This window comes from Gymnoscopelus microlampas, assembly GCF_963454915.1.
Source record: "Gymnoscopelus microlampas genome assembly, chromosome: 21".
NCBI classification, from domain to species: domain Eukaryota; kingdom Metazoa; phylum Chordata; class Actinopteri; order Myctophiformes; family Myctophidae; genus Gymnoscopelus; species Gymnoscopelus microlampas.
This window is the reverse complement of record NC_139958.1, coordinates 21,241,089-21,266,614: the sequence shown is the minus strand read 5'-3', so window position 1 is coordinate 21,266,614 and position 25,526 is coordinate 21,241,089. Positions and strand designations below refer to the sequence as shown.

General features: G+C 40.1%; 1 protein-coding gene across 2 annotated transcripts in view; it reads left to right on the top strand.

Moving 5' to 3' along the window:
* Nucleotides 1–15,469: 15,469 nt before the first annotated feature.
* Nucleotides 15,470–25,526, top strand: part of LOC311037088 (mediator of RNA polymerase II transcription subunit 13-like) — a 162,412-nt gene continuing 152,355 nt past the window's right edge. For both annotated transcript variants that reach the window (XM_084046167.1, XM_084046166.1), the window contains exon 1: nucleotides 15,470–17,125. In XM_084046167.1, the coding sequence (XP_083902293.1) occupies nucleotides 17,054–17,125 (72 nt within the window). In that variant the 5' untranslated portion in view covers nucleotides 15,470–17,053. The remainder of the gene's footprint in view (nucleotides 17,126–25,526) is intronic.

Sequence of the window (25,526 nt, the reverse complement as noted above, 5' to 3'; positions counted from 1 at the left end):
GCTTGTTGATCGGCTATTTTGGGCATGGGACGCCAACTTATGTTTTCTTGGTTCTGAGTAGAGTACTACAAGGAATTCCCTTGATCAAATGTAAAGACCAATGCAAAACTTCCTACAAATTGATGCTACCCAAATCCCTCAGGGTACTTTTTAGTCTTGTGGCATTCAGTGCATCAGTGTATGAAAGCTTCTTCCTTTCATTACATATGTTAAAAGAAAATAGCAGATACAATCTTACAACACGACACAGATCTATTTTTATCAGGCTATGCCTCATTTACTGTGTCTTCTCATGGAACAGTGAGCTCAGTATAATAAACAGATCACTAAATATGAGACCATAATATCTGGCCAGGCCCAGAAGTTCGGTTTGTGCTGAATATCTCTGACAGGACTATTAGTGGCCCATTGTCTACCAGTTCCTGGCCTCCCCTAGCTCATGGAATCAATTCCATGCTAATTCTTTCCTGACTTGTTCAATGTAACAAAGCTAATTTGATTCGTAGGTTTTTCTTATCTTTTACTCTAACTTGCTGCTGCCAAGGGAATCAGCATTTCTATCAGATGTATCTGTCTTGACTGTGTTCTGGACAGAATGTCAGTGTCTATGTGCAGAGGGAAGGGGGTTTTCCACTGTCTGAATTTTAGATTGATAATCTTTATCTTGTTAAATATAGACAGAGATTATCCATCTTTTGATATATAGGATACATTATTTAACGTTTTGTAATATCATGTCAACATCTATTTTTACATGCCCAAATAGATGTTTGAACAGGCAGAGATGTTAATAGTTATTCCTCTGTCATTGCCAGAGTTTACACATTTAATAATTGCACACTCTGTATCTCTGCTGAAAGTCGTCCATCTGGGGCGGCAAGCATCAATTGTTTTCTTAGCAATTATTCTATTGATAACTTTTTTGATCAATCGAATAATCCAAAAGCAGGTTTAAAAGAATATTTTGTAATTTTTATACATCAACTAATCAATTATCCATTTAAGCCCTATTTTATACTTTGTCGCACAGCGGTGTTCCCTTGGGAAGATACAGCGACTGTATAGCTTTTTTTTATCTTTAATAACCCCCCTCACTCAGGGCAAATAAAGGCTGGATATGTGTCTGTCTGTCTCTCACACTCACTCACACACACACACACACACACACACACACACACACACACACACACACACACACACACACACACACACACACACACACACACACACACACACACACACACACACACATTTTGTGTTCCTTCAGAAGCGAGGTCACTTGTGGTGACATGTTCAGTGCATAGTGCCGTATTATCCCAAATTTGTATATGGCTCACTTCTTAGCACCCTTCCAATACAGTGTGTGTGTGTGTGTGTGTGTGTGTGTTATCATACTTAACCACCAACTGGTACACATTTAAAGAAGGAGTAAGTTACTGTTAAAAGTGTTTGCAACAACCTATGTCATAATAGCTGTAGTCAAATGTTTGTGTGTTTTTGTTGATATTATTTGGATTTCCATTAGTAGCCATTATGTACTACAATAATACAACTACTCTTCATGGAGTCCACAGATATAGTTGTGCCTATATCTGATATACTGTAAAATACAGTACAAACACAATACTATTATCCAAATCTGCTCTCTGGTGTTAGTGAATAAAATAATGTATTCACATTTATCAGGGAAAAAAACATACTGTACATTTCGTTACTTAAAGGGTTTTGTAAAACTGCATTGTTTAATTGAACCCTTCTTTGAAAAGAAATCAGATATGGCAATCAGAACTAATGTTAAAAAGGTAGAACCCGCACTCCAACTATAGGAAAGACATCTTTACTAAGAATCTTCTTCAGTTTGAAGAACCCTTTGAAGAAGATCCACACTGGATCAAAACACTGTCAACTCAAATAGAGATGTCTTTACTAGTTGGCGTGTGGCTTCTACCTTTTAACGTTAGTACTTTTTAGCCCTGGAACCATTGTCGAGGTGCATATAGTGAGGTCCACCTTGAAGTCAAAACAAATGTAACATTGAAAGTGGGTATTCTCGGTATTGTGCCTTAATTTATGTCAGTATCTTATTATTCTACAATGCACAAGTTTAGCACTACTGTTTACCACTTTGCACAGCTCAATGTACTGTATATTGCATAGGCACTAGCATTTTACACTGTACTGTGTTGTTTATTACTGAATACACTAGACCACAGGTTCTCAACCTGGTGTCCAGGTTAAGGAAGTTCCAGGGGTCCACAGCTAAAGTATTGATGGTTATAGGAACTGAATGGACCCTTAGGTCTGTAACTTTGACAGTGTACAAATGGGTCCATTTGGTTTCATTTGGACACAGGGTTAAATTAGCACTATTTCACTGTGTCGATTGGGGACCCAGAGATGAAAATGTGTTTCTGTGGCCTAATGCATATAAATCTCGGGGTCCAATTAAAAAGGTTGAGAATCACTGCACTAGACCACTACTGGATGGATATATTTACATGGTATACATTCACGAATGCACTACTATACATTACTGATTATGCTGCATGGATACTGGTACTATACACATTAGAGGGCAGATTATAAATTCTGAATAGTTGCATTGACTGTACCCTGTGTTTGATAGTTTCATGTATCCACTTTTACGATACATATCATAAATCATCATCAGTTGTAACTTGTAACTGCTGCTATAATAACTGCATTTCCCTCTGCTGTTATCACAGTCTCAGTTTATAAAACATCAATTTAAATTGTGTTTTCATGATACATTATATGCATAGAGATTATTAACTAAATAACGGATTTTATCGCATTGTTTGCAGTCATTACAGTCATACGATATCTGGAGTTGTTTATGTGTTGCTTGCTGCACATGTTCAGTACTCTCTTCTCTCTCTTTTTCCATCGCTGTCTTTGTCTTATGTACACTTGACTTTTATTCTCCACGTCTTGACCTGCACTTAACAAGAACACAAGCACACGCATATGAACACACACACACACACACACACACACACACACACACACACACACACACACACACACACACACACACACACACACACACACACACACACACACACAGCACAGACAGCCCTCTTTATAAAAGAGTGAGTTTGTAGATGGGTCACATTAGGGGCAATAATTGAGGTGTTTTATTCGATTTATTGAGGTCAGCTAAAGGCTACATTTTGGGGAAACGGGGAAGGCTGTTTAGATTGATTTTCATGAGTGATTTTCTCTGGCAGCAAAAGTGAAAACAAAAGAGGAACATGATACATCAAATCACAACCACAAAAGCAATAGTGACGGTGGTGAAAATCAAAGCACAACTTTGTCACTGATCATTCAGCTAAAATACTTCCATATCTTCCTCTGGAATAGAGACCTGACATGATAAAACAAAGCAAAAATAAATGAACACAGCAAAATTGAAATGGAAAGGTTAAAATAAACACTACAGTAGATGTATCTATCCATGCTGCAAGCATGCAGCCATTTTCTGGAGCTGGGCTACACTACTCAAAGACTCCAGTATATTTAAGATGAAAATGGATTGCATTATTAACTATCCTGAAACATATGCTACATGAAGGACCTAAATATAGACAAAGTGCTACTGGTAATAATTCAGATACACGTGGATCGATATATGTTAGCCTAATACATGTCCTCAGAGGTTACTGGAAAATAACTGAAGGGGAACAAGTCAATACATGGTTTTCTGTTGATGGTTTACCATACAAGTACAACCATTTCCATTAAGGAGAAACTGTAACCCAGTGGCTTTCAGCAGTGACAGTGTTGATTCTTGATTTGACCGTGAACAGTGTGATAGAAGCTGTGTGCTCTGTATGCTGGCAGTGCTCTCTCTTTGTGAAATGAGTTAGCTGAACATGAAAACTGAGCAGACCATCAGCAATACATTATGTATGAAGAGCTAGGAGGCTTCTGCTGAATTCTGTTCAGGTGGCACCAGAGGGTGCAGCCAACTGGAAATGCCGCCTGGTCACTTAAGGCACACTATAGCAGGATTTATACTTAGTTGTGCGCCGGTGTCGAGCATTGGAAATATCTGATCTATAAGCTCACATTGCTTTGTGGTGCGACGCGTTGTGAGCTTGTAGATCGGCTATTTTTGGCACACAACACCACGTGCACAAAGTATATCAAGCCCTTATCTGTGATAATCTTATCTTTCTACAGTACATGAAAGCGCCTCACTCAATGCGGGCTATATCATTGTACCTCCTGGTTTGAAATAGCTGCTTGGGCTGTTCATGTATGTTGATATTATGGAATGCAATTCAAACCATATTTTCAGTGTCCAATATGCTGGTGGCTGCTGTGACACAGGATCGAAACATGAAAAAAAAGAACATACATACATACTGTACAACATACACTACGTGTTCAGACAAAACATAATGACTTTCTCAATATGAATTCATAGAGAAAACATGTTTGGCTCAATGGCAACGCCCATCTACATTTCTTTTTGAAGTCTGGCAAACATTTATCCAGTAAACAGGCCTTCAATTTCTCATTTGGGTTCAGAATTTTAAAGACCTCCACCTAGCCTGGGGAGACTAATTAAGACATTTAGGAACATATTTCAGAAAGCGGCCTGCTGCCTGTCTAACAAGGATTAAAGGGAACAATATGGAGTAACACTGATGAAGTTGTCTAATCTTAGTCAATATTAAAAGGCTTGGAGTGAATTATGTGCAACTCAGCCCTCCCAAGTAGCACATTATACGTACATACTGTACTGTACATACTGTACAGGTACGAGCCTGAACTGATGTCATGATGAGTTTAATGTTGCGTTGGTGAAACAGAAGATGTAGAACACAATGGAGTTCCCACATTCAATGTCAAAGGTGTAGCTTATTAAGTAAATAAATACAAATCTGTTCTTCAATTGTTGCAATCTGTCACCTCCTTAAGATTCTCATTTAACCACTCAAGCTCTATTTGAAAATAATACTGGAAAATAGATGATCTACAAGCTCACTTTGTGTCACATCGCATTCTTTAAAAGTAATTGCCTTTGAAACATTTTTTTCCCCAAATGCCCAGAATACAGACACTAGGGTAAAAGTGGTTAAGGATGATGGTGGCAGGGATGACTATCATTCATCCAAGTAACCTTGCTGACTATACTTTTTTCTAGAAAGTTGTCTAAGGGCTTTGGTCAGACACCTGCATGGTTCATACTGGATTCATCCAGTATTTATAAGTGCACTATGGACAGCTCCAACCTGAGTTATTGAAAGTAGCTGAACTCATCAAACACAAGAGCCTTAACTCCCAAGTCTGGACTTATTGGAGTGAACCTATCCCTTCAATGACTACACCGGTGTAATTGTATTATTCACATCTTTGCCCATATATGTACATTAATATAGACCATATCCTGTTAATAGTGTTATATTTATATTTTGTATTTGTTTACATTTTTTTCTACAAAATGTTACTGAACTTACCTGAATAATTTGGTGGCTAAACCAAATGTTCTGGTTAAAGCAGCACTATGTAACTTTCCTCTTCTACCCCGGATTTGAACCCGGTTTCCTGCCCAAGTGCTGATTCTTTTTTTTACAGGAAGAGCAGTCAGACAACCACCCCAATTGTATAAATGATATTGTATTAACATACTCTACCATACAGATTGGACACATTTTCATTTTATTAATTTAAATAAGGCATGGATGCTTAAATTTTGATCTTTTCTCAAGGAATTACTTTCAGCTAGACAAATCAAGTAGGGGATTATTGTATGTTTGTTTATATATATTTCTTATTTTTTTATATATATAAAAACACCTGCTCTTTACAGTATGGCATGGCCATTCCAATAGTTGATCATCAATCTTGAATAGAATGTGTAAAATCTTCAGTGTCTTTCAATCTATGTCTTTAGATGCTGTTTATTTTGCTATGTTAAGTACATTTTGTTGTATGTGTAAAAGAGTCGATGGAATTGTTTTTGTACAAAACATGTTTTGCAGTTAAACAAATGTCAAAAATAATTCATAGAGAAAGAAACAAGACATATCACAGATATCACAGTCTGTTGTGCAAGTAGAGAAAGTAAATCAAGTCATCATGGGAAATGCCTGGTACATGAATGGTGCACCCTGCAATTATACCAATTTTGAGTTGTCCTCAGTTCCTGGTACTACATTATATCATATCCTACAGTACATTTGTCTAACTTTATTTATACAGGCAGGCAGGCTTTGCTGAGAATGCATGATCTTTTTCAGCAACACCCTGTTTCGTACTCCTACACAATGAAATCCTTTGTGTTAAGTTAAGGATAGATTTTTGAAGATAGTATTTGCAAAGGTCTTCAAAATATGCATTTTGTAATCTATCAAGTGTATCACTTGTAGCTTGTGTCTGTAACTTAGTATATGTTGTAACAACTTAGTAATAATATACAGTAACAATTCTTGTCTGACAATGCAACAGGATAAACTCAGCACAGTGCTCTTATGTAAGTGGATCAGTGATTTTCACAGCTCATAATAAGCCCTGATAACATCTGATTTCTAATCCTGTGTTGTTATGAGATCAGATCTCATTTCTAATCATCTCTTGCCATTCAAGTCATGTTATAAAGACATCCGTTTATCATGAAATCAATAAAGAAAGATTCTGAATACCATGATAAATGACAGCTTCTCCACAGCACCTCAGCGTATCATGCCAAGGCACAACAACATAGAGAGAGCCGCACGCACGCACGCACGCACGCACGCACGCACGCACGCACCCACCCACCCACCCACCCACACACACACACACACACACACACACACACACACACACACACACACACACACACACACACACACACACACACACACACACACACACACACACACACACACACACACACACACACACACACATTTTCATCTTCTTACCATGTTGAAACCATCCAAACATGGGGTTGACTGTAAAATCCATAACACTTTAACAAAAGCCCTCTCTAAATCACAGAAGGAGTAATTCTATTTTATATAATTAAATTGTGTTTCAGTGCCCAGAGACAAAGCTCGTTGCTGTCTAGAAAGCACATAAAATCATGTAAGGCAGACCTACCATATGCTGTAAAATAATGCCAGATCAGGATGACTTATATTGGGCACAATGGGCCCATACCAAGGGGAAAGAGGACCTTGGCTGGTTGAGTACATTATTTACTAACACAGAGACATGCATCACGCTAATTAGTAGCAGTGCCACAGTGCAAAGATGCAACAGCTCTAGGCTCACGAAAGGAGGACAGGAAAAACAAATGAACAAAATGTAGGGTATAGCCTATTATCATCTTGGGCTGTCGAGTGGGTTTTAAGCACTGATCTACACAAAAAATCTGTATGGCTAATGCAATAGCAGCCTCTTCGTGGCTATATTGGTTTGCCTATGCTCTAAACTGACTGAAACTATAGATGCACACAATTATTTGTAAAAAGGATTTTGTAAAACATTATATTGGTATTGTAATGGCAAGAACACATTTGGTCTTGTTTTTATTGGCGGGAGGTGTGTGAGAATATTTTTAGAGCTGACATTGGTTCGGTATTTCAGGGAGAGGGACTAGGTTTTTAGAGAAGGAAAATGCAGGAAGAGTTATTTTAATGCCGTGCTCCTCAAAGGACTGAGTTTTTGTTGTTTTGGAAGAGATAGTGCACACCATCATGCCTCCATTAGACTTTTCCAACAGGGATTAAAAAAGGCAAATAGAATTCATTTCTGTCTAGAGTTATTCTCCTTAAATGTTTATGTTAGACCATGTTCATCATTCAGGATAGTTATATGTTAATAACAGCTGGTATTGCCATCTAACTGATTCATCTGTTGCTAAACAATCCAGATTAGGATAGTAGTGAGTTAAGAGCTGTTTAGCTAACTGATGATCTGAATCAAATACATTATGATCGATCAAATATATAATAGGGCTAGAGATTATACATTTAAAGATCAAATGTTAGGGAAAAAAGACTAAGAACGGCATGGCTTTGTGCAATTGAAAATAATTTCAGACACTAATTATCAGTTACTTACTGGCTAACTGCCTTAAACCCCCCTGCATATAGTTACCAACACCTTAAAATTGAAAACATTTCTTAAGTCTTACTGTTGTGGTAGAATTGCATTCCTTCATCCTTTTACATTGGGCTATATTGATATGCATACAGTATTGTCTTTAACAATGCCTTCACATCACCAATGACCACTGAGCGTTGATAATGTTGTGTAAAGAGAGCTGTGATTGGCGTAGCAGCGTTAGCTGAGCTGTCTGGTTCGCTGTATGCTCATGACAGTGTGAGCAGAGCTGTGATTGGTCTACTTATGTGGGGACAGACAAACCCTGTTCTAGATGGCTGGCCCCCTCGGCGCCACGCCGTAAAAGAAATCACTGTGTGTCGTGCACTTGCCAAGAATGATCGTTGCAGGACACTTTCACACTGAAGCATAAATATGGCTTTAGCCGGCAGTCGGATTACAGAATATGAGAACAGAAAGACAAAAAGTAGACAGAAATGAAAAACAACACAGATAAGCAGATGGATAGATAGTCTGTCAAGAAGACATACTGTATACATTAGCATATGAAGGACAGAGTTACAGACAAGTACAGGCGCACATACAGGTATAAACAATCATGTATTGATAGACTGGCTGAGAGATAGGCAGAAAGTCAAACTGATAAGAGAAATAGGTACTGTAGGCATGTAATATGAGAGATATACAGGCAAGCGCAGAGAGCAAACACACAGACAAATAGAGTGGGAGACATACAGTACAGCACGCAGGTGGACAGGCGGACCGACCGACAGAAGAAACATCCCCAATACACATGGATAGACAGCATAGAAAGACAGAAAGAGAGAGAGCCTGACAAATAGACAATAGCCCAAGTGCCAACCCACTGCTGCACTATGCAGGTCTTCCTATGTAATATACGACAAAACAATGAGTCGACGACAGTCTGAGAAAAGCCAGAAACCTGTAGCCTCTCTGGTGCTTTAGTAGAGTGTCTCTCTCTCTCTCTCTCTCTCTCTCTCTCTCTCTCTCTCTCTCTCTCTCTCTCTCTCTCTGTTTCTCTCTCTCCCCCCCCCCCCCCCTCTCTCTCTCTCTCTCTCTCTCTCTCTCTCTCTCTCTCTCTCTCCTCTCTCTCTCTCAGTGTGTCTAGCTCTGGTTAGCCCTGCTATAATTTTCCTGGGTGGAATGATGGATGAGGCGGTGTCAGCCCGTGTTCATTATAATGCAGACCATCTATTCTTCTCAGCCAGACGCCCTGCGCTCCAGGAAATGCCAGAGAGGTATTGCAGCCATGAGGAGAGGAGAAACTCTCATCTGGTCTTATGGAGAGAATTTGCTGCTAGGTGTGTGTTAACTCACTACACAGTGATCCATCAATCACTAATGAAGATACCGCAAGGCTACTGTTCCCAAAAGTCTGTCTCCCAAAAGAAATACATTCCTCTGGGCATGAATGATAAACACCTATCAATGTCTCTGAATAAGTAGCTGTGATCTTTTCAATAATGCTTATCATCATATCATAGTTAATTAACACTTGCATTTGAGATGTATAAAACATTCATAAAACCTTTAAGGCATAAAGCTGACAGAAGGTTAATTTAATAAAGGCATTTGAAGCCCACAAGAAATCAAATAAATTCCACCTACACTATAAATAAAAGTTTGTTTTTACTCTTTCATACTGATTACTCTTACTACTGATTCTGATTCTATTTTTATACTGTGCCACATACACAAAACAGACTTGTGCATCTTTGAAGGAATCTAAAATACACAAAGCTTCATGAAAGTCAAGCCTAACCTACCCCATGTCCTAACCTAACCTACCCCCTACCCCCCCCCCTCTCTCTTCTTTTGTACATATTTTTCACTCTTCATACCAGTAACCTGTAAACTGATTGTATGACATTCTGTATAGTAGTGTGTATATCTGTCTGTCTCTTATATGTCATCATGATTTGTGTGCATGGGGATCTCATCTTAAACAAGCTAAGTGCTTAATGAGCTATCCAGTTTAGTAGACCTTGTATTGTGAATTTGTACTTCCATGTACTGTCATGTACTGTTCTCATGTCTTACTAAATAAAGTACATCAATCATTCAATGCCTCTAAAAGTTAAACTATTCAAGTAAAAAACAATACAGGATTGTTGCTCTCTGCAATAAAGCTACTTTAAAAAATATATATTTTGGAACATCTCTGGTGACATTACTGGAGCAGTGAAATCCATAGTTAGATAGTAAGGAACTGCATGTGCTACTGCCTACACAGCAAAACTGTGTGTTAATTTAAATCTATAGTGTAAAATGGACCATAAAGAACGTACATTTTTACACTGTCATACAGTAGTTACATTAACCTACAAATGTTTTATTTTTTTAATTTCATGTGTCCATCTGCTACACAGTCTGAGAAATATATTCTTTAGTTAACTTGGTTATTTTCAAAGAAAACTCAGGTTTTAGGAGGCAATTCACAAAAACACTATAGGATTTAGAAGGTGTTTTAGAACCTCAGGTCTAAATGGGTTAATTTATCCATTTGTAACCCTGAGAGTGTATTTGGTTCCATTTGTACACTCCCTGAGTTAAATGAACCCTGAGGATTTACTGTGTGTGTGCATGCATGTGTCTGTAGTCTGTCTTTATAATACTGTGTGGGTGCATTACTTCTTACAGTATGTGCTTTTGTGAGCATGTTTATGTACCTTAGCAGGTGTGGGCAACCTTTTCAGGTACATGATCACTTCACTGTTTTCCAAAGCTGTCACGATCACCCAGTGCCAGACAGTATAATAGACTGCTAATTAAAATAATACAATGATATAATAAGCCAATCATTTAACTAATTAAACATTAGTCAATACTTTAATATGAATAATAAAGGTCAGATCAGTTCTGACTATCTCGGGAAAAAGGTTTTATGCACGTTAAACAATAATGGCTAATAATGGTTGTTTTTGTTCCACTCAATCGATCACCTCAATAGCCCTGATCACCAGGTAAATCAAAAAGGGTGGTCCCCCCCATCTAAATTATATGATGGAGACTGAATGGTGCACCCACACAATCACATAAATATGGTACTGTCACCCACACACACACACACACACACACACACACACACACACACACACACACACACACACACACACACACACACACACACACACACACACACACACACACACACACACACATGTGTGTGTGCATACATGCACGCAGCATGTTCACTCCCCCATAGGACACATGCACGCACATGCACACGCACTCCAACCCTAACAAGCATAAACAGATAGTCTAGACAAAGGCATTAGCTTTAATCATTACAGTAATGCATCTTTCTCTTCTCATATAGATCAAACCAACTAAATCCCATTGAGGGGGAATGTGTGGCATATTGAAATAGATTTATTTAAGTGGGTAGTACTTCAGTCTATCAACCCTGTTGCTTTGCACCACAGAAGTGTACACAATAAAATCATGAGTTAGTGTAAAAGTTTTCTTTTCGTTCTTTTTTTAACCATGCAGTACCCAAACAGGGTTACTGACATGATGAATAGCATTATGAATAACAGTGTGAAATTGGTCATAGGATATGTCTGTACAGTATATCTCCAAATACAGATCGTGTGAGTCATGAGATTGACGGTGCAGAGAACTGTTATTAGTGTGGCCTGCTAGTGAGTGGATTTAGTTTCCCCTAACCTTAACAGTTTTTAGTTTTTTCGTACCTGAACGCAAAAACCAAGAGCAAAGCAACAACCACAATATAACAAAGACCTGAGCTAGCCGAGAGGATGTCGGCAGACAACGAAGTGTCACACCAGGAGAACGCTGCCCCAGGTTTGGAGAGACAGGTGCCAGCAAAGCCATGAGAAGCTGGTAGGTTGCTCATCTCCACATTATATCTGTATTTGGAAATGCCATGTGAATATGTTTGTGTACAACTGAAGTGATAGAATTAGGAATAATACAATGATTTAGCAGGTTGGAGCATGAACACGTTTACAGTCAAATCAAAACTCCCAGAAGTTTTAGACGAGAGAGAGCCAGCCAGTAGATAATATTAAGACCTGCGGTTCTGAATTGACATTTGATTTGATTTTGATAAAAGAAATACAAGTAATTACAATATAACTTAAACCCAATATATACACAGAAAAGCGTTACAAAACACGTATTTCCTATGTGGTCCTGCAACATAATGGTATGTATGGATCTATCTGACACATCACATCTATCTGTCTGTCTGTCTGTCTAGCTACCTTCGTTCCTATTAGGAGCATTGGGCAACCATTGGACAGTGCCCGCAGGGAGTAATTGGGGTTCAGCGTCTGGCTCAAGGACACATCAACACTTCGATCTGCCTCCTGAGACATGGCCGCCCACATAATATTTACTGCTATTTGCATTATGTGTATACTTTAGTCATCCTCTGTTGCATGAATGTATATTCTATATATCCCGGTTGCTCATTTATTCACCCACTCATGTGATGTATATTATATATTCTGTATATTTTGCTCTGGCTGCAACATACTGTAGTTCTGGAAAAGGTCACCTAAGGATTGAAGGAGTATGTACTATATGCACACAATTAGATTTAGCCATTACGTTGCACTCATTCAGGTGTTAGGAATGCATATGAAGTTATCTGCTGGATTGGCACTGATCCTCTTAGCTGATCTAATACATAGGCTTCAATATTGTCTCCCCCCCCCCCGAGTTATTGCTATTCATGCATTAATAGCTAAGTGACAATCTTTGTAGACTAGCATGTGGTTGTAGACTGTGACATCTGTGACAATCATTGCTTTTTATTTCAACTCTTATATTGTCTATCTATACCTAATGAAAAACCCTTGCGCTACAGTCAACACTCAAGAGAAATAGTGAGATTCAGAGATTTACAGTAGCTATTCTTAACAATGACAATCATTTGTTTGCAATGTTTATGAAGTTAAGACCAACTCACGATTTCAGTCCATGTGTCTCAAGTTGACAGGTGGAGATGGAATCCATGACATCATCATTCTGATATTCAGGGCAAATTTAGGCAGCATAAGCAACTAATTATGACATCCTCTTCTCCTTGAGGGTGTCACAACATCTGTGTGCACAATAATAACCTTAACCATCTGAACCCTAGTGTCCCTTTTCTGGGCATGTCATAATAGTCAAACATTCTGCAAAAACACCTGATCTACAAGCTTGCGAGGCGTCACTTGTAGATGGACTATTTTCGACCAAGACCCCTGGTGTTCCCGTATCAATGAATATATAGGGTTAAAGTGGTTAACAACCTTGAGCAACTAGTCTGTATTTTGGGCTTGTCATTATAGACTGTCTTAGGTAAACATCTAATATAAACTTGTCTGCCCTATAAAAACATGAAAGGTTTGAGTCTGTAAACAGTTTATGGCTCTGATTAGTGATTGATCATGTAAACTGACTTTTAAACAAAGCTATAAAAATGTTCAGTGTCTACATACTACTTGAAATGATTTGAAAATGATGGCTGTTCTCAGGTAGTTTTGTAAAATACAGACTGGTTGGCTCCTGTAGGGTGCAGTCGATTAAAAACTCCAAAGTCACTGTCCCACACAGTAAAATCCACATAATGCATCAATGTGTATCTCCGAGAGTGGATAAATGCACAATGTGCACAATGTGTACTTCAAATAAAGAGTGCATGGGACCAAAACATCACAGTCTGTCACTTTATATTAACTGATGTTTTATTAAAAGTACAGACACCAGGAGGAACACTTGCTCTTTCAATTATTTAAAATTAAATCTTTGATCCATTTTTATTTTACTTCTTTAGAAAGATAAAACACACTTAGTGCGCTTGCGGACGCACACGCACGCACGCACGCACGCACGCACGCACGCACACACACACACACACACACACACACACACACACACACACACACACACACACACACACACACAATCTCACTATTAAATCCACTGGTATTTGGAAAATAGGAGGTGAGGGGTTACTTAATATATTTAATCATTGAAATAAAATATGAAGGAATCATGTTTAATTTACCAAATGCAACAATGTTTCATAACCTAATACTATTATAATACCATAGGCCTATAGCCTAGTAGAAATACATAACAACTGTGAAATGTATTTTGTGCCATGAATTCAGATAAGAACGCAAACGATCACTATGACAGCCAGGGATTGCCTGTAAAATAAATCAGCATGACCTCCTCCTCCATTCTCTATATGACATCACCTGTTGTCAGATCACTTTCAACAATAAATATCCATGGAACAAAGAATTGTGACACTTTGAATGCATGCATGCAGCTGCAATGGCAAACAACAGCAGCAATAATCATTAGGGAGAGAAAAAAACTCTGGTTCTTCAAGCACTTTCATTGATTGTTGCTGTAACAATGAGGCAGCCCGCGCTGCTGTGTAATGACAATGGAACAGAACTGAACTGAGGGAATCCTAGGTGCTTCTATATATGACAGCTGACTGTCAGTGTGTACTCTACGTGTGTGTGTGTGTGTGTGTGTGTGTGTGTGTGTGTGTGTGTGTGTGTGTGTGTGTGTGTGTGTGTGTGTGTGTGTGTGTGTGTGTGTGCGCGTGCGTGTGTGTGCGGGGCTGGCCCTGTCCAGTCCATCTGGGAGCCCTAAGTGGGTTTAGGCATTTAAGACTTTTTAAAAATGCCACTTTAAATTAAATGTATGTAATTTATCAACAACAAAAAAGGTGGTCAATGACAGCAATTTCTGAGATTTAGGGTAAATGTCCAACATATGTAATAGAGTTCACCATAAGGGTTGAAAACAATACAAAAATATGGCATGTGTGTGTGTGTGTGTGTGTGTGTGTGCGTGCGTGCGCGTGCCTAGCGCCTCTAGCGTCGCATCAAAGCACGTATCAAAGATTCTAAACAACAGTGTATACTGTAATCCCTGACTTTGATCACGTGAGCACTAATTTGGCCAAATAGGAAAGCGAGTCTTCTTCCCCTAGACTTGACTGGCGACCGACCGCCATATTACATTGCAATGTGTGTGCGTGTGACTGTGTGTGTGTGTGTGTGTGTGTGTGTGTGTGTGTGTGTGTGTGTGTGTGTGTGTGTGTGTGTGTGTGTGTGTGTGGGGGGGGGGGGGGGGGGCGTGCATGGTGGGCTGGCGAATAATAGTGCGCGAAACAGGCTACTGAGTACAGACAGTGGCCGTTCGCTTAAAAAAAGCACACACACAAAAGTGTACTCCATGCATATATACCCCGCCGTACGACGGTGTCGCGTGCCCGAAAATAGCCGAGGCTTCGTGGGCTTGCAGATCGGCTATTTTCGGGCACGCGGCACCGCCGCACGACGAAAATCAAGGCTATATCGACAGACAGTGAGAAAGACACACTTAAGGCTACATGCACGCATATAAGCTCAGTTATGAACGTGACATTAAAGGATCAGAGTTAAACAACGCATGTAGCCTACATTCATACTGGATTCCTTCCTGACTATAGCGTGGAATCTAATGCCTGCACGTCTTCGAGGCTTTTTGTTTTAGTTCGAGATGAAGATCACTTCATGACTCCGGATGGTTTTATGGTTCACGGTGGTTCTTTTAAAACGGAGATAACGTATGAACCCAGCCAGCGTGCAGCAACATTTATTTAATTATCGTCACGAGAGAAAAGGACTGCCTGTCTGTCACCATTTCTGCGCGGATTCACGAAGCGTTTTATTCACATTGTTTAATAATAATACTATGTAATTGTAGCTGCCTCGGAGGTATTAAAACACAACTTCTGGTTGTAATGCGGGGAGACCGGGGAAAGGATATTTCGTAATGATATCAAACAGAAAGGAAGGAAGGATTTTTTCAACCCCGCATATAGGAAGCCTGCTGCTGTTTTCCTGGTGATGATGGAGTGAGAACTACTACTATTTCGCGTTTGATGAAGAAACAATCAATGATCGTGTTGTTAGATCCCCGTCGAGTTTGCTTGATGTCTGCCTTGTGAAAGAGCAAAGATATATTTGTATTATTATTTTTTATTTTTTTTGAGCGATTGCTTCTCTGGCGGTCTTGTTTCTTTTTCTTTCTTTCTTCCAAAAGCAACATGGATTAAACATTCCAGCTCTTGGGTTGCCTGTTCTGTTAGTGTGTGTGTCTGTAGTGAGGAAGACTAGCTACATTGTGACGGGAACGTACGGTGCTGCTGGTAAAGAAAGAATGCTATAAATAGCTCATGCAATTCTCGAAAACTATCACAAGTGGTGCATCAGTTTGTGGAGCAGACAGGCGGACGGAATCACGGATCTTTTGCATGCCATTTCTCAACTCAAAGTTTTCCTATTTATTGTTCTGCTCTGCTGTGTCCGCGTGAACGTTTAACTATACGGCGTTTTTCTCGAGTTTCTTCTTGGACTATTCGCATATTTTACGTAATTCTTCCGCCGGAGGAGAAGGAGAACGTGGGGATATATCGATTTTTTTCCTTTGGATTATGCTTATTTAATCATTAAAGTATCGGCGCAAGACTTGGACATGGAGACGGGCTGACGTTTCTTTGCTGTGGAATGAAATGGATACACTTTCCATGTCCTCCGCCTTTGACAATGATCGGGTTTGGAAGAATCGCCTGACCTGGATTGTAACAATGTTCTGATCATCCGCCGTACACGCTGTGGATTTCCACGGAACATTTAGCGAGACCAAGAGCATATCGGGGGCTTTATTGATGCATTCTGCACTTCTTTTTGTTGAATACGCCCTTTCCTCGCCCCGAGCGTCCCATTTCTATTATTTGGACCTCTTGTGAGGTTAGCTGTCTATCATCCCTATAGATTGAAGTCTTGTGTTCTTGTTTTGGCTGTGGTGTGAGGCAGACTTGTATTAAGGGAACCTATTCGCCACCCCTTGCTCGGTATTGATACCGATCTACGGATTTCGACATGCCCTGCACTGAGGACCCTAACGACGGACGATTATGACTACAGCAGCCAATTGGGTGGCTAACGGGGCCAGCCTTGAGGACTGCCACTCCAACCTCTTCTCCCTGGTACAGTATACATTATATTCCGTGTTTGTAATTTAGACCACTGGTTCTCAAGCACTGGGTCGGGACCCATTGTGGGTCGCGGACACATTTTTATGGGTCCCAAGTAAATATCCATTATTTTTGTGTTTTCCTACATTTCTATTCTTTTTATTTTTAAAAGCAAAAAAATGATAAATTATTTTTCAAAATATTTTAATAAATTCATTAAAATTCCATTAATTAGAAAACAAATGTTTAAGAAGTAGTGGAAATAGCCGATCTACAGGCTTACAACGCGACCTGAAGCAACGCGTTGTGAGCTTGTAGGTCTGCTATTTTCACTAGTTTGGGTCATATTTTAATTATGGGTCTCGAGCTAAAAAGTTTGGGAACCACTGATATAGACACATGAGACAGTCGTTTGTGTGACAAGTCACAGGACCGTGGGAGCCACGCTTAGATGTGTGCCCGCTGTACAAAGGTGAACCAGTTGCCGGTGCCGTTATTATGCAGTCATTAACACGGGCCAGTGGTCCGGCAAAAGTATTAGTATATTAACATTTAACCTATGATAACAGATCCCACCAGAGGCTTAATAAAGTGCAGTTTTAAACATACTAAGCCTCACACAATAATGTTTTGTAGCTATATATTATAATAGATAGCATAGCCTACTTAGATGATGTAACGCCATGGATACAGGCTATTTAAGATGGGCAAATTATCAAATGACATGAATACATTTATAGGCACGTGTTTGTATATAATATGCTCTGCCTTTATAAACAGAGACAACACTATTTTCCTTTCCAAGTCCACAGTTTGCCATGTTCTCTCCTCCCCTTCTTATTTCACCCCAATCTGGAACTCTGCTGAATTGCTAAGCAACTAACTTGGAAAGAAGGCTTGCTGCCTCTGTCAAATATTTCTCTAGTCACAGGGAAAAAAGAGAGGCATTTCCTGATCTTCTGCAAATAATTTAGTAATTTCATCACGCAATGTGCATAGTCCCGACTCCCAAGACTCCCAACACAACACTGGTATCAGGTTATAACTTGAAATATTAGAGGGCAATAAAAGTGGTATTAATGTGAACTGAGAGGCATTCAAACGCAATTTATCCAACACCTTAGACCTGGCTATTAAAGGGAATGAAGTAATAACGTCTTACTGGGAAAGGAAATTTGAGAATATTTCCTGAAACAATTCTCAACTCAAGCACAGTGCAGAATTTCCTCTTACGAATACTCTCGTATATTCCCGAGCAAACTTTCCATCAAATGTCATCTTGGTAAATTCAGCGTTTTAAGGTAGGCTACACAGTAAAATTCTTCTAAATTTGTACACTCTCAGAGTACAATGAAAACTTTTACTGTGTAGGTTGGCATGTAACCTCATTCATACTTTAAAATGTTCATCTTACTGTGGACATGTTTGCCTGAAAAGGAATCTTTGAAATGTTTAATAGTTTTAGAATTGTACTCCTTAGAATTGTCGGCATCCATAACCTCCTTGCTGTAAACCTTCCTGCATAGTGTGTTTTTGCCGAGGGAAACCTTGCGCTGACTGAGTTAACAGTCTTACTACAACAGGCAGCCAAGTGGAAAGGCATGTGGTGGATTGAGCCCAGGCATGGGGCTGAGAACCACATCAACACAGGGGTCCTGAGGGCTTTTTAGGTGATGCAGACTGCCTTGTTCACTAGCAGCAGCAAGCCCCTGTGACATTACACCATTTACAGTAAAGCTCCGTCAACCCAGCTATAGGTACAGATTTATTCTTTGATTGGAAAGGTGGCAGGTGAGTCATTTCACTGAGCTGGCGCGAGAGGGGAATTACCCTTGCAGGCAGTGTATCCCACGCCATTGAAAACATCTCTAAGATGTGTTATTTGAAAGAGAGTGGACAGGCTACCCTCTGTCAGTGTTTTGTTAGTTTAGATGCTGAAAAGAAACAGGGAAGTGAGCAACAAGAAACATGACAACATATGACGAGGACCGAAGCCCCTAAATTAAATTTCATGCCCATATAGAGTTCAATTTAATTGATTGATTCCCTGGAATACAGCTTCCAGGCGCATCTTGACTAAATAAATAAAAAAGCACTAGGGTAATGTACAAAGTCGCTGTCGGGCAGAAACGTGTACCTCCATATTTAATCCTGTCATGTTTAAAAAAAAATGAATGCGCTATTTTATACTTTGTTGTATGAGTGTCATGCAAAAGTAGCAGATCTACAAGCTGATAATGTGTTGTGCTGCGATCATGTGTTGTGAGCTTGTAGATCTGCTGTTTTCGCAATTTGTTTATTAATTATGAAAATGTCCGAACATTTTCTCCTAGATATTGACATACCCAAAATAAGTCTGTGCATTTGATAAATATTTAACCAGTGGAAAATATTAACTTGTGACTGAAGAGCTTGTGACTAAATAACTACATTGGATGCATTAAACACAGTATTTCCCCAATTTCCTGAAGAATAACGGTTTTGGACATGAGAACGACAATATGCACCAGAATTACTATATTAAACTCCCGAAAGGTCTCTGTGGCTACCATGGTGTGATCCATGTTCTAAACAGTGATTACAGTACATATTTGTTGACTTTCTGAGCTGAATGTTTTTCCCTCCTGGAAGGTGTCTTGTTTTCCTCCCTGCGGTGTTGACCATCACGCTCGCCCTGTGAACATCCATCTAAAAGAACATCCGTCAGCTTTCTCGTTGTGAATATTTATGACTGGTTAGTGCCACAGTGGCTACTCAGTCGGAGGGCTTCTAGAAAAGTCGGAAAAGACTAATGACAAACCCGCGTTCTGTTTAATAGAGGGTATGAGCGTGAGAGAACGAGGGAGACAAGAGACAGAGATGCATACTGCATCCTGATGTAAAAGATCAGACAGCTTTGTGCGTTAAGCTTATAGGAGCTAGGGGGTTGGTTAATGAACTATAGTACGCTATTAGAATGGCTGTCGAATTTAATTCATCTCTGTACTATTGATCCAATAAAAGGACAAGAGTGTCAGAGCAATATTTGACAATAATAATGGTAGTTATCGGCTTTTAACGGTGTAGTCCCGCTTGTCATTTACACAATTACAATTCCATGAGTGACACTTCTCTGTAACCTGAGAATCCAGTTACTGAGGTGGAATTTCATCACACCTTGTTCTCTCAGGGTCATGTTGACTATGCTCCTATGTAAGTGGCCCATGGCAAACCTAGGAAAGCTCTGTTCTGATAGCTCGTTGAACAACATTCCAGTGTGCACTAACCTTGCCTCTCAGCCTGATTTATTGACTGTTATTAAAACTTACATCAATAAAAACCTAAAACAAAGTATAAGGCCCAGACAGGAGGACTTTATTAGGCGCATACTGTATTACAGTCATCCACTCACCATTCCACGGTGAAAAGAAGGGTGTCAGACACAGATACACCTCCCATGGTAGCAAGAGTCATAGTTCTGACAAGAAAAAGCTACCCTTGGAAAAAGGAGAAAAAAATTGGTGAGGTGGTGAACTAAGGTGAAATGATAGAGGAGGAGACATTGTCTTATTTGAAACATTGATGTTTTCTTTCTAATGCTTGAGAGAGGGGGGTTATCAAACGAACAGAGCATTTGACCGAAGCGGACAATCTGTTTTCATTTTAGAAAAAAAAGAAATGAATGATTTATGTTAGTTAGCCACAGCCTTCCAGCTCAGTTGAGAGAAGGAGCCACTGAAAGTGAAGGAGAGAAAGGGGACTGAGGAAAAATTAGAGGTGAAAATAATGAGAGAGAGAGAGAGAGAGAGAGGGAGATGGGGGGAGAGAGAAAGGGAGAGAGAGAGAGAGTCATTTTTCTTTTGACTGGGTAGTGGGCAGGTTCTTCACTCTGACTCATGGCCGAGTCACTGCTGGAATTAAATGAAAGGTGCACATAGAGACTCATGACAACGGAAGCTTCAGTGTGTGTGTAGTGTCAACGTTGTAGTCTGTGATCCACATAGAAGAAAGACTACGTAAACACATATTTACACCAGGCTGTCATTATCACACAAATGAACCACTCGCTCTTTCACACATGCACGTAGAAAAACAACACAAGATAAAAATGACCTTACATATATGAGCATGACTGGAAACACATGCATGCGCACTCAAACAGACCTCATATTCTATACCCTTCATTTGAAGCTCTAATATACTCTCACACACACTCCGAGGGATTCAGGCTTGTACAAACATAGGTAGAATTCGGAGACCTTAATTAAAGGACTTCTCCTGTCCCCTAGACAGAGCTGCTTGGAGTGCAACACTGGTAATTAAGTGTCCTCAAGTGCAGGTCTAATGTGATCAGCTAAGAGGTGCTCATTAGCCAAACTGTATTCCAATGGAGATCTCCCATGTATAATAATGACACTGCTGTCTGGCATGGAAAGAAAGAGCCAAGAGATTGGGCGGGGGAATACCATTAAGTAGCAGTGTCCTGATTTACTGCAGGTGAGTGTCCCTAGCTTGTAAGAAGCAGGTAATCAGGATCGGTGTCTTTTTTTAAATATGTATTAAGCTATTTTCCATCCATTTCTGCTTTATTATTCAGTATAGTGCAGCATGCCAGCATGGTTTGGGAAAGAATATATGATATACACCAGATCACTAGTATATGGCATATGTTATAATTAGCTGTGCCAATATTGGTGAAATTGTAATGTGTAACAGTCAGTGTACTGTATGTAGAGACATCTGAAGATGAACACTGTCCAGTTTATTTAATGCGCACTGAAAACAGACGATCTACAAGCTCACATGTGTCGATGCTGGTGACAACCAAGTACAAATCGGGCCCAATACTACTAACATACACTTTGCCGACTGACTGTCATTCGTCAAAAACCGATGAATGACAAAAGTTGTTAAACTAAAATAACCAGGTGACAAGGGGTTGAGCGTGTGGGGTGTAAATAAAACGGAGAACAAACAAGGGATTTAAGGTGCAAATAGTGTAACCTATTGTGAGGTTGTATTTATAGTATTTACAAAGGCACACAAACAAATTGAGGGACATGGGTGTTGCCAAAGAAACAAACAACGCAGCTAAAACGCAAAAGACAGACTGACCCTAAGCTAACTTTTAGTTACAAAAACAAAAGCCTGCCTACCAAACTACTTTATCTAGTGGCCAAAAGATACAAAGGTGGCAACCACCCATTTACTATTGTGTAAAACAAAAACAGTCCCATGTGTTGCACTATGTTTAGAGGCCTATGTCTTAAGTGTCCCAGGGCTGGGCATACACACAACATTTTACAAAAAGGTAGCAGAATCTGTAAGTTTACTCCAAGTTGCTCTGCACAAAACACATCACTACAAATGGAGCAGGTGAAGTGGATGAGATAGAGTGGGCAGTTGCAGATTGGTGGAGGTGGAGTCAGAGGAGCAGGACCAGCGAATGGGAAGAGAAAGCACAATTGGTGGAGGAGTAGATAACAGGTTGATTGGCAGTAGATGATGACTGGAGGTGCCTGCACAGAGATAGAGGGAGAGACAGACAGAAAGGGAGCACACAAAGAAACCCAGACACAGCAATGTGGAGTGTAACATAATTTGTGTCCATTTCAGGTGAGAATACTTATTATTTGTTATACGACACGGTCGGTCGACAAAGTATGAACTAGCCTTTAGGCGAGGAGTCAATCAATCCAGGAATCCAAGGCCACCTCCCCCCCTTTGATTTCTGTTGTGTGCCCTGTGGTGCTGCTCCATCTGCTTGCTTCTCTGTCTGGGTGATAGCAGACAGTCCATTCCCTACCCCTGGCTCATGCTTTGGCTCTCTCTCTCTCTTCTGCACACAGCTAGACAGCCAGCGCCAGTTTCACCTTGAGTCAGTGTGTGGTGCTTACTGCTAATCTGCCGCTGTCACAGGAATCCCTTGTCATCGCAACAGGGCTTGACCCAGCAGTGCCCCCGCCCTGCCCCATGTGGCATTCTTTAGGAGTGGCACCTAAGGATTTTATGAACCATATAGGCGAGTGGTTTTGAAACATTTTCATGTCAAGGCCCCTCATATTGATACGCAATAGGCCACAGACCCACAGACCCCTGTAACTGTAACCTGTAACTTTAGTGGCAGGCAGCGGTGGCCTAGTGGTTAGAGGGCGGCCTTGATACCGGAAGGTCCCTAGTTCGATTCCCCAATTCATCACATCAATCATGAATCACCGCTGAATAGCCCTTGAGCAAGGCTTCCATGCAGGGTCTGGCTGTAAATAAGTTTCGCACTTAGTCCAACACCCTGGGTAAACAACAAACTTTGCTTTGCTTTGCCAGACCCCGCTTTGAAAACCACTGATATAGGCTACATACACTTTTATGAAACTAACACAATACTCCGTAAAAAGCTGATTTGCTAGCGAGAATTGTTATTATGGGATGGAATAGGTTGGCCAGTTGTGGGTGGGTGAACGGGTGAATAGGGTGACAGTGGTGGTGACCAGGGGGTGATGAGGTCAAAGTGGTGGTAAAATACTCCTCTCTGTCTTGCTTTCCCACTTGCTACAGCCCCCCTCTCTTATTACCACTGGCTGATTTGGTCACAGATCTCATGAGCAGTGATTCTGTCAGAACCCTTCCACTAAGGTGAAGAACGGTTCAAAGACAGCGAGGGAGGCAGGGAACCACCATGTTCTGGTCCAGGAGCTGGGAACCAGACGTGATGGGGAGGTGTATTTTGGAGCATGGTGGCTTGAGTGTGAAATATGTAAGCCCTGCAGTGCCAGCTGTGTTCTATTCTTAGCCCCCACTGGTGTTCCTGCCTGCATACAGGGCGACAGAAGGCAGAGTGGGATAGGGGGATTGGCAGAAATGAATGGGCAGCAGCTAGTGAGGAGCTCCTGATAGTTAGATGCAGTAAGTTAAGACAGCTAACTGGAAAGTCAGGTCACTGGATGGAGAAAAAGATAGATAGATAGATAGATAGATAGATAGATAGATAGATAGATAGATAGATAGATAGATAGATTATTTGTATTAACACAGCCATTATTATTCTGTTATTGTCAGGAAGATGCAGAGTGAGGTGATGTACATTTATTTCAAAATGTAATTAGAGGATAAACCCCTTGAAATGCATCATCTCATTTTCATTCCTTAATATGTTTGTGAGCCTTTATGCGACCGGATTCAGCCAGGGATGTGCTCGTTATCTTCAGCAGAGAGACCCCAGCTGGCTCAGTGACATTGTTTCTCCTGCTGCTACTGTTTATCTCCGTTGAGTAATACCATACACCTGTATGTATATAATTCCCTTCTGAAAATGTTTTAAAGATTGGATGTGTGTCAATATTGTGGCGACTGGAGCGCAGATCTTGAGATCAGACTCTGAAGTCACACCATGACCCTTTTTTTAGGCCAGCTGTGTAGAGAGAGACAAACATTCAAATATAGAGTTTAGAGCGCTGCCATGTGCAGCGATCCTGAAGGTTGCAGTTCCATCAATGCTCTGAAAGGCTCTGTTTTTCGAAGAGCATTAGTATTCCACACTGTGTGGCGAAATTAATTAATTAGTTAATTAATCATTTTCTCCTCTGTTTACTCCATCATAATAGAGTTTGTGCTTTGCTTTGTCTCATTTGTAAACTGTTTAATTGACTCAAGTCAAGTCATCTTGACAAAGAAAACGTCCTTTAAAAAATACGTCACCTGTAACTGGGCTAATATCTTCTGCTAATATATTCTGTTAACCAGATTTGTAACTATAGTCAATTTGGTTCTTTTGTGAATTGTTTTTCCTTTAGTTTTTTTAAGATCCACCAAGCAATTGGGATAAAGGACCTTAATGTTGTCTACTGTCTGCAAATTCTAATTATCATGTGGTCATGTTTCATCAAGAGATTATCCCAACAAATCAGACAGGCTCTTGATTAGAACAAACACACTGAGTCCAGATTGTTGATTTGCGCCCGTTTGCGGTGCATTGATTTTCTCGGCACCACCACAAAGCATGCTCTCTCTCATCTGGAATTAGCAAGACGCCCACGCTTTAACAGATGCTAATGAAAATTTGTACCGCTCAATCTCAGCCCTGGCTTGGGATTTCTATTATTATATTTAGACTCACTAGTGTTGATAGAGATTACCTTCTCTAACCCTGCTAGTGAAAGTTAAGCTCGTGGTTAGAGCAGGGATGGAGGTTCATATGCAGGGCTGGGAAATATGGACAATATGAAATATCATATATATCTTTTCTTCTTTCTAGTTTTTTTTATACCTCAATATAGATATTGTGACGATATTGGGAGGATGTCTATTGGTGCTTTCACCAAATATTTACACAAGGAGATTGTTCATCATCATCAGTAATACCTGTATACTAACTAGGTGGGTAAAGGCAAATAATAGATCAGGTAAGGTAAGTTCAGAAATTAACATCACTTTACTG